The sequence below is a fragment of the Podarcis muralis genome, chromosome 11, assembly GCF_964188315.1.
Source record: "Podarcis muralis chromosome 11, rPodMur119.hap1.1, whole genome shotgun sequence".
NCBI classification, from domain to species: Eukaryota; Metazoa; Chordata; class Lepidosauria; order Squamata; family Lacertidae; genus Podarcis; species Podarcis muralis.
The window spans coordinates 25738084-25759342 of record NC_135665.1 but is presented as its reverse complement, the minus strand read 5'-3'; the positions used below and the strand labels follow the sequence as shown (position 1 = coordinate 25759342).

Below are 21259 nucleotides of genomic sequence, written 5' to 3'. Positions count from 1 at the left end.
GCAGGGATGAGGAACCTGTGAGCTTCTAGATGTTGTTGGCCTAAAGTTCCTGTTATCCCTGACCATTCGGCTTTGCTAGCTGTGGCTGATGGGATATCAAGAATACCTGAACAGCCTCATGTTCTCATCCTTACAGTAGAGGGATCAGAGGGTAAATCAGAGGAGAGGACCAGTAAACTTTGGGAGTCAGGACAAATAACAGAAATGCAAAATACTAGATTTCTGGTTGACCTGAGTGCTCATGCAGGGCTTAGCTGGAAAATGAAGTCTGTTATATGATCCAGTGGCCAGGCCAGATCTGGAAGGTTTCTCCAGGGCCAGCGGACAGCAGTTCCTGACACCAACAAAGACAAGAGTAGGGAACACTAAGGAAGAAGAAAAAGGGAGGGGAACAAAGCTAATCTGTTTCAAAATGGATCTCATGAAAACTGAACAATGGGGTCCCATGCGACGAATGTGTTCTTAAAGATTCTGTTTCCACAGCACAGGGGTTTATATAGAACAAAAGGAGAATGTTCTCGGAAGAGGGATCCATAGCACCTTAGGGTATTTGGGAAGCTAGTTCAATAACAGTCTCCTGGCTATTGGTATTGTGTGAACAGGTTGGGATGGACTCCTTGTGCATAACTGTACAGGGAGTCAAATGAATAGAAGATTGAGGGCAGTGGAGCTATTGAACTATTGTTGGATTTCATGTGCAAATCCTGGGTGGAAGTTCATTACCTTTGGAGGCAACACTTGCTGGCATGGAGCTATATTCCCATCAGAATGATCAGACAGAAGAGTGTTCTTATAGTGGCTGTGTGTAGAAGGAATCACATGCAGAGTAATGTATTTGCATATATCTGAAGTCCCTACATCTCCATGGCTACAGGGGTAATCCTACCTCCTGTTATGAAGGAGAACTAGAGCCCAACGCTCTTCACTTCCAGTGGAGCTGGTCCATTAGGACAAGTGGAGCACTGCTCCTCCAACCTACAAAGTGTTAGAATCTTATTTGGAAAGAATTGCACAATTGTTTCAATTGCCTCTTCTCGCTTGCTTGCGGTCACCTATGATAAATAGCTTTCCTTGATGTTGGAGAAAAAAACACTTGAGATTCATTCAAGCTCTTGCCCTCAGAAGAACAGCTACCAGGTATATGTTACTTTATTCGCCTATATTTACGATATTGTGTCAAACAAGGTAGATCATTCTCGTGTTTTAAACAAATGTATTCTGGCAGCATTTTATTTTAAACCCTAATATGATTAATATGGGAACCTCGCAGGGTGCTCCCGGTTGACATTCTCTGCTCTCAACCTATGTACTGCTATAAAGAAGAAAGAAAAATAAGATGTTACTCCAGGGCAGGCATCAATCTCCATAAACAGTTGCTGATTCATCATCAGCTATCTTGCATTGGTCTGATCTATCCATGATGGGAAGACCCCAGAAGGAGAAATTTTTAGTGTGGTGCCTAAATTTTCTTCATATTGTCATGTAAAAGAAAAAAGAAAAAAGCTCCCCACTGATTTTTCCTTATTTTATTGCATTCTTCTTGGTGGAATAAACAGAACCTGGAGTTTTCAAATATGCATAGGTTGCAGGGAACAGTGGCCCCAATTCTCACATCACTCAGACTGGGTTACCTCTGAAGTTACTTTGAGAAGTGTCGCCTATATGGCCACTTGTGCTTTTGCTTGATTTAAAACTATGCCAGAGACAAGATACTGAGCTGAGGGGGCAATTTGGGCTCTTTAATACACCCTAGAGGACTCTGGGCACATAAAATAATAAATAGATTTTTTCTTTTTTCACTATTTATTTCTCTTTAGGTGTCTATTATAATTCTTCACACACTTCTTGTTTGAACTAACAATAAAAACAGAAATGACAGATTGTTGGTCCATTGATCGAAATAATAACAACAAAGCCACAATAGGGCACTATCTAAGCTATCACAAAGCAGAGAGCAAACTTTTGAATTCTCCAGACAATGTATATCTGTCCTATTGAAATCAATGGGACCCAGAGGTACTTAGTTTTGGTTGGTTTGAGTTCCATGTATGTTTTACTTCGGTTGATAGAAGACCCACCCTAAAGGTAAAGCAATGTATGGCAAGGCAATCCTATGCATGTTTACTCAGAAGTAAGTCAATGGGACTTACTCTCAGGTGGCCATACATGCATGTATTTCCAAACTTGGTGTCCTCCAGAGGTTTTGGGCAGATTCCATCACCCCTGCCAGTATGCTCAATGAGTAGGAATGATGGCAGTTGTGCTTCAAAACATCTGGAGGAAGCCAGGTTGGGAAAAGCAAATGTACTGCAGTGTAATTGCTAGACCCTGCTACCTCCTTGTAAAAGTTACTGAAGTCCAGTTTTTGCATAGCTTATTCAAAGCACTATTGTCTGCTGAAAGATAACCCCCCCCCCAAGAGATGTACTAAGTAATATTGGTATTGTTTCATGCTGATTAAATTGACATCCATTCAAAATAATTACCCAGAGCTAGTGCTCTTGCAGTTGTTATTGGGGAGGGATTTGCATGTTGGATGGACACAGCGCACTACAATTGGGGGGGATCGATCCAGCACTACTTGCGTATAGTTGTATATCCATTTATCTCTGTGACATTATAGTTTTATCTGAAAGGCAGCAAACTTAAGTTTGGCAGAAGAAGTTGTCTTTTCCCCCAGCTACGTTCTGAATCCCTAAGAAGATAAAGCAAGACATCAACTATCTATAAAAAACAGGATATTTCTCTTACCTTCCCAAAGAGCAGGTCTAGAAGCACTAAAATATTCTGAAAGGGAAGACTATCATCAGCTGGCAGAAACTTTAGGCCAGGCATGTCCAAAGTCTGTTTCGGGGGGCCTAATTCAGCCTGCTGGTCGGTTTAATCCGGCCCTGTGGGAGTTTATTTCCTGTGGTAAAATCATAAAAAGCTCAACTTCAATCCTAAAAAAAGGTTGGCCCTTTGGTCGGCCCTTACTGCCCTTTACTTCATCAAATCTGGCCCTTTTTGAAAAAAGTTTGGACACCACTGCTTTAGGCACTTGATGAGGGCTCATGACTTTTGCAGGTGCTCCTCCAGTGAACACCAGACAGTTGTTATAGGAATTGCTTACAATGCTTTGCAGGAACCAAATGGGCAATTGCAGTGGCAGCCAACTTGCATTTATCAGAAACGTATTGATGCTTCTACCGCCTTCCCCGACTCCACTTCCCTGGCTTGTAAGCCTGCCAACTCCCAAAAAAGGAGGAAGTAAAGGGGAGGGAGAGGAGAAGTGCCAGCCATCCAGCACATGCTGACATGGTGGGCTTACAGGAACACTGGGCTCCCCCTGCCCAAGAGGACAACATGCTCAGGGACACCTCAAAGTTTCAGAAACTCATCGCTGTGTATGCTGTTTCTCAAAATTAAAACATGCTCGCCGCAGCTCACAAAAGCAGAGGCTGCGTAAGATATTTTACTAACAATTAAAAGACACAACAAAACTTGTATAGCCATATCAACTGCAGTTTAATTAAAACTTCTCATATTAATAAATGAATAATAAAATTCAAAACCCCACTGATGCTGTAATTCATAAGGCCTAACATTAAAAATACAAGAATGTAATCCAGATAACAGCAAATAATGCATCTCCAAAACTGAATATTGACCCCCAGCAACAACCTCTAAATAATAACCCCACCCTGATAGTCTCTAGGTTCTTTTCAGTGGCAGAAGCAGAATAATCCCAGGCCAGGTGGAAATGGACAGAGAGCAGGGCAAGGTCTTATAGGACTCCCAACAAGATGGTCTCTGGCACCTTCAATATTATTTTAGGGTCCAGGTATACAGTGGTACCTCTGGTTATGTACTTAATTCATTCCAGAGGTCCGTTCTTAACCTGAAACTGTTCTTAACCTGAAGCACCACTTTAGCTAATGGGGCCTCCTGCTGCTGCCACACCGCCGGAGCACAATTTCTGTTCTCATCCTGAAGCAAAGTTCTTAACCCGAGGTACTATTTCTGGGTTAGCAGAGTCTGTAACCTGAAGCATATGTAACCTGAAGCATATGTAATCCGAGGTACCACTGTATATGTATAGTTGTGGTCCCTTTTATATTTATTTTTTAGGGGGTGGGTTGTGTCGGAGTTGCCTTTTTACATATATGTTATGTTATATTATATACATTTTAGATATATGTTATGGGTGTGTTTTGGGGGTTTTTTAATGTTAGGTTTTGATGTTTGTATAATTTGGATCATTTCTTATGAAAGAAGCGAATAATAAATATATAAATGGAATGACTTGGAAACATGGCTCTCGGCTGTTTGGGTCTTTAAAGTTTCATAGATGCCGTTTGAATTGTGCCTGGAAATAGACAGGGAGGCAGCACAGATGACAAAGGGCTGGTATTATATGATCCTTTTTGTTTGCTTCACTGTTTTGGACAAGCTGAACTTTCCTGACCATTTCTAAAGCAGTGTCATCATAGTTGGTATATCAGCTGAAGCTGATAAAAGGAATTCTGAGCCATGAAATTCACCTGTTCCTCAAGGGAGTGTGATGGCAAAGACACACCAGATCAGAGGGTGTGGGGTGGCTCCCAGTCCTCACAGAACAGTTTATACACCACTCAACTGATCAAGCAAACCACCCACTAAGAGGATACACAGTGGTATCCAGTAAAGTTTTACTGAGAGTTGATTTGAAATTAATGGATCTAACTTAGTCATGTTCATTCATTTCAATGGCTCTACTGTGAGTAAAGCGTAGTTGAAGACCACTGAAAATGCTATTGCTATTTGTCATTGGCTGTGCATTAATCAGCCTATGCTTTTTACAGTCTCAGTTCCAAAATATTCAGGACACATCAAATAAAATTGTTTGATAAGCAGAATGAGTTGAAAAGAAGTTAAGTGTGTAGCCTAGACTTACATGTTCCAATTTTTAAAAGAAATTCAACACATGTAAATTAGACCAGTGTTTCCCAACCAGTGTTCCGCGGCACACTAGTGTGCCGCGAGACGTTGCCTGGTGTGCCTGGTGTGCCGTGGGAGGGAGGCGGGCGAGTCGGGCGGCGAGAGGCGGGGCGGCGGCGGCATCTCCTGCTGGATGCAAATCCAAACATGGCGGGCGCCTCCCTCGCTCCTTTGTAGGCGGACCATCGAGAGAGAAAGAAAAGGAGGCGAAAGAGCGAGAGAAGGCGCCTGCGCGGAAAGAGGAGCGAGCAGTGCGCCTGCGCGCCGCGGCGCCCGAGTGCAGTGAAATTCCGTGAAGAGGGGAGGGGGGGCTGGAAAAGAGAGAAAGGAAAGATTTTTCATTTTTTTTTAAAAAAAAAAAAAAGGAAGAGGGAAAGAAGAGAAAAAGCGGCAGAAGCTGAGGGGAAGGTTTCCGTGAGGGAGAGAGAGAGAGAAACGCGGGGCTGGCGGGACCCCTCCTCTTCCGCCACGCGTCGCCCGCCACCGCCTCAGAATCTCCTCAGGAGCGGCGGCGGCTGCTCCCCCTCGCCCCCTTCCTCCCCCGCCCCTCCCAACCCCCGGACGAGGGACGCGAGGCGGCGCCGCTGAGAGGACGGGAAGGCCCCCGGCGGCGGGGTCGGCTCGAGCAAGGAGGGGCAAGCGCTAGCCGGCTGGCTCTAGCCCGGCAAGAGGAGGAGGAGGAGGAGGAGCACGCCGTCGCTTCCACAGCGGCCGCCCCACACTCCCCTCCCCGGGCACCGGCGGGGAGAATGACGGAGCTCCAGTCCGCGCTGCTACTGCGGAGACAGCTGGCAGGTCGGTCCGTCCGTCCGTCGGGGCAAAACACACCACAGCGCAGGCAGAGGCAGGCAGGCCCGTCTCTCCCTGCCCCCCCTCGGACCTGGCCAGCCTGGGGTTTGCACCCCAAACATTCATGTCCACCCCAGCTACACAAGCCACACCTTGCTCTCAGTTCGATCTGTCAAATAACTCACCTATCATTCACATAAAGAACCTAGTCTATCCTCAAACGTCAGAATGTACCTCCTCTCTAGCTTCCCCCACTTCATCTAGGCACTTTCAGCCCTTACTTAACCCACCCCAGCCTGCTTACTCTTCCTTCATTTGCTATAAAAACTAAATACAGAGAGAGACTGAGAGCTGTTGACGAAGAGCTACGTGTGTGTCTTTCTTCGATTCCAGCCAGAATATCAGCTTTGTGTTCAGCCAAACAGGCCCAGGTTGCGCACTGAATAAAGTATTTTATAATTTTTCATATTTCTGTTTACTTACTATTTCATAATAAAGTAATTATAAAATACTTTCTTTGTGTTTATTTGATTCCTATTAAAGAGAGTTACTTTATATATAGTCAATATAGGCACAGAGTTAATTTTTTAAACATTTTCTAATGGTGGTGTGCCTCGAGATTTTTTTCATGAAACAAGTGTGCCTTTGCCCAAAAAAGGTTGGGAAACACTGAATTAGACGTTTGTTCTTTTCTAGACTAGTTATTTGGGATTTACATTTTTGCCCTCTTCCAGCAAGAGACATCCCCGAGCTTACCCGATTCAGATTCTTTTCTGGTCACCACCAAACTTGATCGATGCATTTGCTTGTACATCAGCCTTTGCTAACTCAGTTTCCTCCAGATATTTTGGACTAGAGCTCCCATCAGATTCTGCCAGCTGCCATAGATGCACATGTCTACCTGGGGCTGCTAGTGCCAAAGCATGGTAAGATTTGGATTGAGCCATTCTGTTCTAGTCTGGATTTGTTTGCTTTTAAGTAAAAAACAAAAAACAAAAAACCAAAATAAAATAATTTAAAACTAGTATGAAAGATGTCTGTATGAAAAGGTCTCCTCCCTCCCTCTCAGCCTACACCTAGTCTTTAGCCCAATGCCAGTTCCCAGCAGTAGAGACAAGATGGTAGAGTAGCTGTAAAGATTACAGGTGTGCGGAAGGTTTATACTTAATTTTGCAGAATTTTAGTTAGCTACATGGTTTGTTTCCTGTAACCACAGTTTTCTACATGAAGTTTCTACGGGTTTCTGTGGAAAACCCAGGTAGATGGGTGGGGTATAAATAATAAAATTATTATTATTATTATTATTATTATTATTATTATTATTATTATTACTATTATTATTATTATTAGTCTACCAAATATTTTTAAAGGCCATAATTCAGTTTCAGATTTTGTTATAAACCTAAATTTTGCGCTCTTTAAGGCTGTGCACATCTTAACACACAACAAGGCTGTCCTTTTCCTTAATTTGGATCAAAGCTGGTTTGATGGGAAATGTATCTAAACAAGAGGATAGATATGAATTGCAGCTCATGTTGCGTGTATAATGCTTCCCAAAACACTGCTGGGAGCACACTGGATGCAGAGTAGATGGGGATAACAGTATGTATATGTGAATGCCGGGACTAAATTAGTCAAGCAACTCTTGAATCGCCCCTTTAGATACTTGCACCAATGTTGTTGTTGTTGTTGTTGTTTAGTCGTTTAGTCGTGTCCGACTCTTCGTGACACCATGGACCAGAGCACGCCAGGCACTCCTGTCTTCCACCGCCTCCCGCAGTTTGGTCAGGCTCATGTTTGTAGCTTCAAGAACACTATCCAACCAGCACCAATGTTAGCTTTCACCCATTGTGAACTCAAAGCCAAATCAATTGGCAGTGAACCCACCTAAGGCTAAATCAAGAGAGATTAACACAGAATCATTCAGCTGCCCATAAAAAAATCAAGCTTTACGTCACTCGAGTCTTAACAGCAGATACAAGACTGCTGAGTCATAGTTTCTCCTTATATGCATTCATCTACCCACCTTCCTACCCTCCCATATACTTACTCCTGAGAATTTTTTTTTTAAAAAAGGATAGAAAAGCCTCTCCTTTTCTCACTCAGTGCAAATAAATAATAGCCAGTTTTACATAACATTTGAGAGGCTATTTGGATAAAGCTGTAACAGTTAAATTAAGGCTTAAAGCTGAAGTGGGCTAAAATTTTCACGAGCTAAAAGTGGGCTAAAAGTTAGCACGAATCTAGATTGCAGCATGAAATTATGTGCTCTCATAATAGAAACTTTAAATATATATATATATATATCTAAAAATGTGCTTTGTGTTAAATTGAAAGGGTTTTTGGAAACCGTGAGCGCTTAGGGAAGTGCAAGGTATTTTGCCACAGGAAAAGTGTCCGTAATGATGGAGGAGTATCTTAGGGTGCTCTGTGGCAGTTCCTGAATCAGTGAGGTGACTCAATGGAGATTTATGAAGCTGATGACTGGGCCACCTATAGACCGGGTGCTCTAAAAATGGGCTCCATCTATTATAAGGCCGGCTACAGCTAGAAAGATAGCTGGAATCATTTGAAGACATGCAGAGATATTGAGAAGTTGAAACTGTTGCAGTGATAAGATCTGTGTGTGTAAACTGTGTGTGTGAAATGAGAAGTGGAGATAACTGCTGATGAAGGTAGCTAGAAGACAACAAAACATCATGCAAGGTAAAGCAAGCAGAAAAAGATGCAGGGGATGGAAGCATTAAAACAACGGAAATGAATGTGGGGTCCCCTCTATAAATATGGATGCCATATATATTGCATTCAACCAATTACTTATCCTTGAAGGATTTTTTGGGGGGGTTGGGAAGGGACACAGCTCAGTGGTACAGTGCATGATAATGCATGCAGAATGGGCAGCAGGTGATGTAAAAACCCCTCTGCCTATGACCCAAACAGGTGTTATCAGTCAGAAAAAGACAATGTTGGATCAGATAGTATAAAGCAGCTCCACATTTTGAAGTTATGAATTAAATCAAGATCAGAAATATAAAATCAGCAACTAAAACATGTTTGCTTGCCTTCAGTCTAATCCTGATTAAGGACTGAATTGCAAGGATTGGGGTAGGCAACAGATTAAATAAATCTTTTGATGTAAACTTCTCTTTTTATAAAGGAAAAATACTCTAGAGGGGAGAAACCAATGCTTTTACAGAGGTGTAATACCGTTGCCTTTCTTTTGCAAATACCAAACCTGCAAGTCTAAGAAAGCTCTTCAAAAATTCCTCTGCAATCAACTCACCTTCTCCAAACACTTAGGGAGGGCAAGGGGAGAGAGAATAGTTGCATGTAAAAAATGAAACCATCAACATTGTGCTGAAGCAGGCCCCTCTGCCAAATCTTTACAGTACGTCAATCTACAAAAATGCACACACAAGTCTGGAATGTTTTGTTTGTATGTTTGCACTTTGAAGAACAGACTCAGCAAACCCTTTTCCGAATTTACCGATAACCAAAAGGAAAACAAAACAATCTGTCTGTGTTGTCAGTTGTGTAAAGTGAGGGAGATGGAGAAGAGTTATTTCCTCATTTGTCAGGGATTTTCTATAGGCACCGAAACAGGAAAATTCAATAGTCCATTACATTCGGCAGATCTCGTGAGCTGAACAAGTTAAAATTCACTGTCATGCAAACATTTTAGATGCTTTCTTAAATGGACTTGTTTTAAAGCTGGGTTGGTTTGTTTGCTTAATGCAAGGCTGGCATTCATCAGGAGGTCTGAGAGATATTAACAGCAATGCCAATTCTGCCCAATTTTCTTTTGTGGCTTTGCATGCAACGACACTGAAAACAGTAGCAGATGTTTGCCTTTCCAAGTGATGCTTTGTTGATGTGTGTGCCTGCGTGCCCTGGACCAACAGGACCACCTTTGCATTCCAAAATTTTCTGCTTCCTTTGTAAAAATTACATAATGGATTTTTTTTCCCTGTGTTCAACTTCAATACTTGAGCAGACCAAAGCTCCTCCTTCTCTGCCAATCCCCCCTGGGCTACTGATGCCCAGCAGGCAATCACACAGGTAATATATGATTTGCTGTTGAGGGGAACTCCTACAAAGCTGTCTGTGGTAAATGTATCATTTTCTGCTGGGGATGATGAGATACTATATTTTGTTGTAATTGATGCATGGAATGTGCCATTTGTCATCGAGAAAAGGACCCTCATCTGAACTGCAGGTGGGGTGGTGGTCTGGCTGAGAGGACAGGGAAGTAGATATGGTGACAGATGAATCCCATATTTAATTTGGCCCAGCTTGAAGGGGACTGGTCTCTACTTAACATGGGGCCATCTTATTTGAGCAGAGCTCTTTTAATTTTCAAATTCTCTCTCACACACACCCATTTCTAATACTTGCCTAATTCCTGAATGAAACAAGAGCAAAGTTTCATGAGTAGCAAAAATATAGTTCCCACTGTGTGTTTCTCTCTCTCTCTCTCTCTTTTTTTTTTACAGCTAATTACAAGGTTAAGAGCAATGCAGAACAACTGAAATATATTAATTACAGAGAATGGTGCACTTCCAAAAGTGAAAAAATGCTGAGGCATCATTTTCATTCATTGTCTTTATTTGTGAAAATACTGCCACTATTTAAGTGGATCTAAAGCCCTGCATTTATATGCATTCACATACATTTGTGACATGCCAAGCAAAATCCACTGTACAGGGTTTTGTGGTTTTTTTTTCTTTTGCAAAGGCTTTTAGTCTCAATTTGAAATATCTAATAAGAAAACATTCAAAGAACTGTCACGGAAATGACACAGCAAGCCCTTTCTGTCCTCAGGAATTGATGCTGCGAGACTGGACTTGTGATTTATACAAACATACTAATGTTGTTTTCAGAGCTGTGCTGCCTAAAGTCTTCTAGATTAGCCAAACATTTTGACAATAATGGCAACTCTTCAGGTGAAGCCTGAACATTTGATATTTTGGATTAAAACACTTTAACCTTTAAAAAACAAATACACAGTGTTGCAGGGGAGGGGAAGAATCACCCTTTATCAAATTGTTACATTCTAAAGGTTACTTATTGCCCTGTCTGTGTTTCCAGTGTCTGCTTGTCAACTGTCTTCAAATTTAACCCTTCACAACAGTTTAACAGGCTTAAAACTAACCATTTCATCACAACATTCTCTGCACATATAAACCTGTTTTGGATTCCAAACGATTTGCACTGTGGCAACTTCAGGTATGGCAGAACAGTTGGGCAGCAGAAAATTATACCCTGGAACTGGGCACTTTAAGGACTGGGCCTTTAATTAGCTTAACAATAAAAACCATAATTCATTTGTTTTAATTCAGTATTTACTAACCAGCGATGACAGAAGAGTAAGGCGCAATACTACACATGCCTATTCAGAAGGAAGTCCCACTGTGTTCAATGGAAGTTACTTCCAAGTACCGTAAGTGTGTATAAGGATACCTGTCTAAGATAACTTTGTTATTAGGTCAGTTTACAGGGGCACATTTCTCCAAGTGAAAATGAATCCAGATACATGACTGCACAGAGAAACATTAGTTTAAACACATGGCTGTGCTTATGCTGAACCAGCAACCATTTCTGTGGGTCTGGAAAACTGTAGCGAAGAGTTTACACTAGACTTTCTCAATATGATCTATACATGTGACTGTGCAGAAGGAGGAAACATTATGAATCCACTAAGCTGTATATCTGCAAAGGCATAGATCAAAGAACCATGCACAATGTTTTAAACACAGATTGGGGGCTTTCATACTCCTTTCCACTGCAGCTTCCATCCACCCTGAAAAAACATGGATTTGATATATGATGTGGCATACAGCCTAGGGAAAGAGATTGGAGAGAAACCACCTGCCATAAAGGAGCAAAAATGCCTTCCACTTGTGCATGGGTCACTTGGGACATGCCCCAATATGCAACCTAGCAAGTTTGAACGTAACAGGAAACTTTGGATTTTTACACGAGCCATTTTAGGTTCTGGGTTCATGTGTTTTCCCCTAGCATCTGCTTTTAAACAAACCATAGTTCTTCACTACATCCAAACATGGGGAACGGTGGCTTCTTTTAAACTACAGTGAGTGAGCATGTCAGCATCAGGAACCACTTCTGGATCGTCTGAACTAACTGTAGTTTTAACTAACCAGTGTTCTCTGAGTTCAGGTGCAATGGGGAGCTATGGTTTGTCTAAAAGTGGAACCAGATACATCCAACTGCCTTTGGCATGCCCCAGGAGAGATGAAGAGATATTGTACAGACCAAGGCTCACCGCAGTTCTTTCACAGAGTGGGGAAAACTGTGAATTTTTACCTCTGAATCGGTCATTTATCTTTATGTTTTTCAGATTTGCTTAGTGAACATTGTTAAAAATGAAAACATTGTGGGAAACTGGAAGGTGCAAGCATGGAGAAACCAAATGAAGGGCACATTCAACCGGGAACAACTGCTACAGAAGCCTGTCTCAAAATAACATGCATTCACAAGATACTGAAAACTAGATGCAGGGCAAAAACATCACTTTGGCAGCACCAACAGAAACCAGCAGGATCATCTGCTTAAATATCCATTCCACATGAGTCCAGCATTTATTAAAGATTCCATCCAAAATAAAGATTTGTCATCAAAAGGTTATATTCTTGCATCACAGTTATCTGTGAATTTTCACAACTGTGCAGCTCAAACACACAAATGTGGGTAGCATCCATTTAAGATCAGTCTCTAATTTAAGTGAGTCCAGGAAAGGAATCAACACTTCCTATCTGAAAGGAAATATGAGCAGCAAGAATAAGAAATAAACATGAAAGAAAAAAGTGTAATGTATTATTACATTGCTGAAACTACCCACAGAACTAGCAGAAACCCACTTCAATAAATTTGCCAAAAGGCCTTTAAACATCAGATTTATGTATACAAAAATCTTACAATGCATCTTTAAAGAGTTGTTTCTATCCTGAACTTGTAGTAGGAAAAAAACACACACATCCAAATAGTGTTTCTATTTTATGTAAACTTACAGTTATGTTGCATCAAAAAAAGTTGCAAACCCTCTGCAACATTTTACTCAACTTGCAGATGTTTAGGTTGACAAATAAACTTTCCAAAAAATTAAATATATCTGACCAGGTTTCTCTTTCAATATTTCCACGAAAAGACAGAATAGACATTCCCAACTACATTGAACGATACATACATATATGTATGTATGTATATGTATATTCAATATTAAAAGCTTAACATATATTTAATATAAAGCAAAAATATTCATAAAAAACTTAACAGTGTTCAAATGTTCAGCCTAAATCTGCCGAGTATTTGACTATCACATCATGAATTAAGAGGCAGTTGACATATTGGGTGTCCAGCCCATCTGGTAAGCCCGTTCCAAAGTTCTCTTGCAGTCTTGTAGTACAGTACTGAAAGTGATGTGTGGGTGCTGCTGCACTAGTTGTTCCACAGTCACTTCATTCACCTGCAAACAAAAGAAAAAATCTGTCACTTATGTTAAAAAAAAGGGGGGGGTCAACAATGGACTCATCATGTGGCTGGCTAATTTGGATCTGAGTAAAAGAACAGTGATTTGTTAAGAGGATCTTCACAAATATCTTCTCGAGATGGTTTTCGTTTTATACTACTTGGTGAGAATGAATTTAGAATTAAGGTCCTTTTTTGGGTAACAGTTGTAATGTCGGCCATCAATAATTAAAATATACAAGCCACGCAGGTCAGGAGCATCCCTGCTAGACCTTATCCAGAGATCCCACCTTTGTTCCTTGATCATACAAAGCAATCAGAAAGACCTAATTAAACTTAACACCTTTACAACCGCTGTGCTGCAAGGGGATTAATTTGTCAATTATTTTAAAGCTGATTGTAGTTCATATCACAGAAACAGACAGCTTCCATGGTCCTTTTAGATAAATAATAGATTAACCTAAGAACCACAACTTTTAGGTAGCTTTCTTTGGAACCTTTATTGAACATATAAAGATACATCAATATTTAATTTAAATACTCAGCTGCCTAAATCTGACATAGTGTCTCAGCAGAACAACTGCTCACTTTGCACTTCCTATTTTCATGCCCTATGTCCAACTAATACGAGATAACAAGCCCAGTAATACCCATGACAACCACTTTCCATTCTTGCCACAAATAAGCATTCACTTTCCTTGAATTCCTCCTTGGCAGAAATCTTTTAAGCACAACCAAAACACCTTAAATATCCACCTACTTTCAACCTGCCCCCCCCTCAAAAAAAGAATCCCCAACTGAAGCAATTGTGCTAGGCAGTGCAGAGAATGAACAGTGATTGCATTTTATGACAGGGATAAATGACGGGTTTAATCTACAGTTCTTCTGCTTTGATAATAGAAACACTCAATCTTCATTGGGAGATTTGTCAACTGAAGAGCAACTTGGATAGAAAATAGGTTTGACTTCTTTTCCAAGAACACAGAGACCCTGCAAGCTCTAAACACTTTTGTAAACAACTACATTACAGCAACACCAAAGGTGTCTAAAAGCAGCAACTGCCTTTTAATAAATCAGAATGAGATCTGTGATGGTACAAGCCCCTTAGTAGCTTGCACACATCAGTAAATCACATTTTAAAAGCTGAGAAGAAAGTAGTCCCAAGAATGGATTCTGATCTGCTTCTGCATCTGTTATATGTGGATGATAATTTAGGCCCTACAAAGTTGTTGCAAAGATTACTGAAATAATGTTGGGAAAGTGTTATGTGAAAACAAAGTATTAATTAGCATTAATAATAATAATAATAATAAAATAATAATAATAATAATTTTTATTTATACCCCGCCCTCCCCAGCCAAGGCCGGGCTCAGAGCGGCTTACAAGTAATAATAAAAACAACTTAAATGATTACAACTTAAAAACAAAATTAAAAATACAACATTAAAATATTGAAACATTAAAATATTAAAATGTAGCCTCATCGCAGGAGGAGAAGGAAAAGAAAAAAGAAAGGGAGGGAGGGAATCAAATTGGCTCCAAGCCAAAGGCCAGGCGGAACAACTCTGTCTTACAGGCCCTGCGGAAAGAAATCAGATCCTGCAGGGCCCTGGTCTCATGAGGCAGAGCGTTCCACCAGGCCGGAGCCAAAGTTGAAAAGGCCCTGGCTCTGGTTGAAGCCAATCTAATTTCCTTAGGGCCCGGGACCACTAGGGTGTTGCTATTTATGGACCTTGAGGCTCTCCGTGGGGCATACTGGGAGAGGCGGTCCCGTAGGTACGAGGGTCCTAGGCTGTGAAGGGCTTTAAAGGTCAAAAGCAGCACCTTAAATCTGATCCTGTACTCTACCGGGAGCCAGTGCAGCTTGAAAAGCACTGGGTGAATATGCTCCCATAGCAGAGACCCATATATTATTAAGGGTAATTATAAAGCCCACAACTCAAGACTATACCCCAACCCATAAATGCTATTTCTAAAAAATGCACACATCTAAATTGCTAGTAAAGAAAAAGAGAAATGATTTTCTTTGGTAGTATATGAAATATATATGATGTCATAAGCCTCCATGTATTGCTTCTGATGAAAACACTGTCATATCTCAAACACTGATGGAGAAAACATCTCCAAGGAGCGAGGGGCAATATATAGCTATCTTGGACAACAGCTCTTGGATATGGGAAGGCCATTCTAACCAATTCTTGCAAGAGAAAAGAACTACAAAAGAACACAAGTTAAACATTAAATAGCTTTCACTTTCTGCTGAATTTCCCAGTGGTATTTAATTGTGAAAATAAGAAATACAAAGCAGTTTTAATTTATCAGGTCAAACTATATATATTAGCATTGTTCTATAGCTTAAACCTGTGAAATGGGACCATCCTTTTTAAAAACAAAACAAAACCCATATTTAAATATGCAAAAATCCTTCATAAAGTCTAGCTGCTTATTTGTATATATTTTTTTAAAAATATATATGGATGTTTTATGATGACCTATATTTGTAATGCCTAATAAAGGTTTGGCCAAGTAGAAGCATAAAGCCTAAAAGGATCCACTCAAATCCTGAAACAGAGGTTGATTAAAAATAACATTTGTTTGTTGTTTGTTTTTCATAGTGAATATATTTTCTGGGAAATCTTATGTAAAAACTCTGTAGTTCCTTTACAGTGGCAAATAAAAGATCTATAAAGGTCATACAATCAGGTTAGTAAACAAATTACAATTCACATACTCATCAAACTGGGAAGAGTACCTGCAAATGCATATTGAAATGTGAGATTCTTCACCCTCAAAAAAGGGCAAGATGAAAGCGGGCGTGCATATACATGAATAACTATGTCACATATCTCCTCATAAGCACAGAGGAAGCGGTTCGTGCCCACTGCACATACAGGAGTCCTTTATCACTGGGTATGTGATCTACACCTGTGAAGGAATCTGTTTTTTCCTACACAAAACACCTTTCTGACATAAAACAGCATGAAATCTGTAGATAATCATGCATGATGATAGTATATACATAGATTTCACTTCCGTGCCTTCCGTGTAGCAACAACTGAACTGTGGGAAGCTGCCCAAAATAAGGAACTCCATTTGGAAGCCGGAGAAGTACAGTGGTACCTCGGTTTTTGAATGTCTCGGAAGTCAAACATTTTGGTTTTCGAACGCCAAAAACCCGTAAGTAACTGCTTCGGTTTTCAAATGCTTTTCGGAAGTCAAATGTGCCATGCAGCTTCCATATTGAGCTTTCCGTAAGTAAATGCTTCCATTTTCTATTGTTTCAGAAGTCAAACGGTCTTCCGGAACGGATTATGTTTGAAAACCGAGGTACCACTGTACTAAAATAAATAATGGCTAACCACTAGTGCCAATCAAAGCCCCATGGATCAACTTTCTGTTGACAAAAATATTTTTGACAAGCTACAATTTATTCATTAAATTCCAATAAAAACTAGGAGATGGTACATATATATGGTACCAGCACTAATGATGGAAGGTCTTCAGTCCATAGGCAGAAGCAAACAGTGTTCCTCTTGCAGGTGTTTTCTCTGTGATATTTGATTCCAATACTCATGGTGAACTCTGTGGACAGAAATGTATCCATTGTCCAACCCTCACATTTGTTCTGGGCTGAAAAACTTTTATGCAACCACCACCTTTGCCTTGCTGACAATTAATGGACTAGGCAGGTTTATGTGCTATCCTGCTGCTCTACAGGTATTATTTCCTCAAGTCATTTTTTTAAAAAAAACAACAACAAATGTTTGACTTTTTAAAAACCTAATAGTTGAATGAATAACATTCTCAGGTGGCCCAATTATAATTCCTGCCTGTAGCTGCAACACAATGAAAGGTTTGTGGAGTCATTTTGTGTGATGTGCTATGCACTTGATCTGTTAAGGCCGATATGTTCCAGAGAGTTTCAATGATTACCTCAGTGCTTAGGGGCTTAGGACTAGTTGAATAACACACACACACACACACACAGCACAACATCTGCATTCTGGATTTCCTGAATGTTAAGGCAAACAATGTGCTTCGATTTAAATTATGGATCGAAAGCAACAGCAGTGGCCTGGTAATGAATGCACCTGGTGAAAGCCAGTGTTCACCAGAATACTGATGCAACACTTTGTCAAAATGAATTACAGAAAGGGCAGGATTAAGACCTTTAGAGGCCCTAAGCACTGAAAGGATTATGGTGTCCTCCATATGTAACACAAAATAAAAGCAACACTAAACCATCAAATAAAGTATTACTATTTTTAAATGACACAAATATTATGCAAATCTAGTCTGTCCTGAAACACTGTTGTTCATGAGAGTTTTTTATTCTCTCAGCTGAGAAAGAGAGTTTTCTGCGGAGCAGTTAGTAATTATCAATGTTAGAAAAATATGCAGTGCAATCTCTACATTTGGAAATACTCTTTGTATTCCCTCTTTCACTCTTGTGTCATGAAGTGACTGAATTTCACTTCTTCTGTTTCATTAAACTTTGTGCACATATAACAGTGGAACTGCTGCAGTTCTCCATATGTTCAAGTCATTAGTGGTCATTAATGGTCTGCTAATGATTGTCAGAGGTTTAGACTATTAAGGAATGCAGTTAATAAGTTAATTTTCTATGAGTCAGCAGAGATGACTAATTCCCCACAATGCACCTGCAGACATCTTGTGACTCTCTTATCTGTGTTACTGGGCGAAGTTGGCAAGTAACTTTGCATATAAAAGGGATCAGGTTACAGCATACTGTTTGGGCCATGGTAGGAGATTGCAAGAAGTGTTGAAGGCATTGTTGAAGGTTATCTGTTAGGACTGTGGATTCGAGTGAAGACTATTTGAAGTGATCTTCAGAGGAAGAAGTTCAGTACTCAAATAACAGTTGAGGAACTTTGCAAGGACTTGGTTCTCTCTTTCTCTCTCTAATTTTTATACATTTCAAATTAAACATTTTACAAACTTTAAAATATCCAATGACTTCCCTTCTTCTCCTTCCATGGTTCATATTACATACCATACTTTCCTGCATATTTTACTATAACCATTCAAATCAATTTTACACTTTTACATCAATCAAATATTGTTAACTCTGTTGAATTTATCTTAATGCTGCCAGTGCTTTCAGCTGTGTACAATTATTTTCCATATATTCAATAAATATTTTCCACTCTTCTTTTCTGGCACCTGGGAATTTCTGTCTGGGTTATTCCCAACAAAAAGGACTCTGGTTTTTTTGGGGACGGTAAATTTAAACATTTTTTTCAACTCATTATAAATCATTTCCCAATATTCTTTCACCTTTCTACATGTCCACCACATATGAAAAAAGGTTCCTCCCATTTCTTTACATTTCCAACGTGTATCTGATTCTGCTTTATACATCTTAGCCAGTCTATTTGGAATTAAATACCATCTATTAATCATTGTCAAGAAGTTCTCTTTCAGATAAATTTCAAATCACTTTTCCAAAGTTTCTTCCAAAGGTTTAGGTCTATATTGTGTCCTATATCTATTGCCCAGTATCTATTGCCCAGTGTGTCATAGATGCTTTAACTAGCTCGTCCTTTGTTTCCCATTCTAATAAAAAATTATACATTTTATACAGAACTTTATCCTTATTTTGTAACAGTTCTTTTTCAAATTGTGAGCTTTGGTCCAACACCCCCCCCCCCAATTTTGAAACCTGGTTTTGTAACGTATTAGCCTCTTTATGCTTTGTTAAGTTCAGCTAGATAGGCCCTGAAAAAATGGAGGCCATCTTATGAAGTTTCCTGTTCGTGTACAAAGCTCCAAATAATTATGCTACTAAGTAAAAGAGAAATGCTGGTGTAACCCACAGCAATTGCAATGTTTGTAGCTGTCATAAGAAAACCAAACTGATGTCTATAGACCAGCTTTCCCTGTATAATTTCTCTCTCTGAAGCACTGTGTATTCATGTAGATCTATAGCTGTACTTTGAGGGTTTGTAGTTATTAAAGGTTAGTGGTTCTTTTACCACTTCACTTCTAATTTACAGTAGAAGCAAGACAAAAAGAAATGTAAGTCATCTATACTCACTTGTTTCCTGTTTATAGATAATTTATGAAAAGGGATTTATTAAAAATTATAAACAATGTGGGGATGAATTGGTTAAACTGGAGATGTGAAATAATCTGCCTAAAACTTTTCTTCCTGAGCAATTCAGTAAGCACTTTTCAGTCATAGACTTAATAGAAAGCTTCTCCATTTCCCTTCAAAAGCATATTTTGTTCTATCTTTTAAAAAGCTAATGTTGCAAATCTAAATTTAAAATAAGAACACGTTGGATAGGGTTGGAGTGGATGAAAGCATTGAAGTAAATTGTTTTCTAATAGGATTCTCTGAGTGAGAGGATCTGGTATACCCAATATTACACACAGTACTCCATATTACACAATATTGCACACAATTGCTTCATATTTGATTTGAACAAATTACAGCCATTTGTGGCTGGAAATAAATGCTGCATACTTAGAAAAGATTAGGTTTTGTAATTCTCTACAAGAACCACAAGTTATTTCAAGTCTTTCTTTTTTGTTTAAACCCATTTTTTAAATACTGTTTTATTTTAATATTTCCCAGCTTACTGAGATAATGTGAAGGAAACTTTTGTACTATCTACCAGAAATAGCCACACAACTTGATATTGACATCACCCATCTTTTTAACAGCTCTTTGTCCTTTGATATTAATATGGCAAAGTTATATTAATGATCAGATAAATATAATTCTCAGGCTTACAGTTAAAAGCACAGGGAAGCATTCCCCACTCACAATGCATGATAAGATTTACTTCAGATCCTAATCTGGCACTTGATTTGGGAACCCAATTTGATTTGGACCAATTCAGAAGCTGCCTAATTTGACTTGGGTCCAAACCAAAACCCCAATATGGAAATCATATCCATTAACTATTATGAAGAACATTTTGTAATGGCTGTAACAATTTTACTTTTGGAAATAACTGGATGAAATTTTTGTGGTTACGTTTCATTATTATTTATTTTGTCTCGCCAAATCCATTATAAAAGGTAAAATATATAAGACATAATAAAAACAGAATAAAATACATTGCAAAGATAAAATAATTACTTTTATAAAAGAAAAAAGAAAGTGTGGTGAATACTGCAAATTTTCAGAAAGATACCTGCTGTGCTTTCCTGTAAGGACAGTAGTTAAAAAGGTAATGACTTAACACCCCCTATTGTTAAATATAAAAATTTGTATGAAAATAGCATACAGTACAGTGGTACCTTTAGGTAAGAAACTTGCTGAAATTCAGAAGAATGGATAAGGCATTTTGTACTAGGTGCCTTGAAAATTGATTTGGAGGGGGGTAATAAAAGGGATTCACTTCCCTCCCTGTGGTTTTGTGGAGAAGAATGTTAGTATGAAAACAGTATGCATCATATAGGAGCTCCTAAGAAAGTAACCTGAAAAATTTCAGAATCCTGAATGGAAGGCATAAAGAGCTATGATGAATTGCAGGCAGGGGAGAAACAGCTCATCATTTCTGATGTCTGGCTTAAACACTGAACAACAAAACGAAAGACAAAGTTGCTTCTTTGCACAACCTGAGGGATATAATTACCAAAACATTGTGCCATCATACGGCAATGTTACAACTAATGAACAATTAGTGTCATTCAAAGAAAGATGTACAATGGTCATGTTACAGTGCCAAAACATTATGGGTTGTATCGAACTACTGAAATTAATGGACCTATGTTAGTTATGACAATTAATTTCAATGGGTCTACTGTGAGTAGGCATAATACTGGATACAACTAAGTACTTATGTGGATAGAATAAGGACTTCATCCCCTCTGCTCCAACAACAATCCACAACAGCTCTGGAGGGTTGAAGGGAGCCCCATAACAGGTTTAGGAGTGTGTGGAGGGCAGGGAGGGGAGCCTCATTGCATAAGGGGACCATGCTCCATGCATAAATATTCCACTTGCTGCCACACTGAATTTTTTCCCATAAGTTTATGATGCAGACATGGA

General features: G+C 39.5%; 1 protein-coding gene across 4 annotated transcripts in view; it reads right to left on the bottom strand.

Annotated features, from left to right (window-relative positions):
* Positions 1-12317: 12317 nt before the first annotated feature.
* The window catches only part of FBXL17 (F-box and leucine rich repeat protein 17), a 141736-nt gene continuing 132794 nt past the window's right edge, over positions 12318-21259 (bottom strand). For 3 of the 4 annotated variants that reach the window (XM_028749133.2, XM_028749137.2, XM_028749134.2), the window contains one exon: positions 12318-13231. In XM_028749133.2, coding sequence (XP_028604966.2) covers positions 13094-13231 — 138 coding nt within the window. In that variant the 3' untranslated portion in view covers positions 12318-13093. The remainder of the gene's footprint in view (positions 13232-21259) is intronic. The other variant, XM_028749136.2, reaches the window with a different exon arrangement.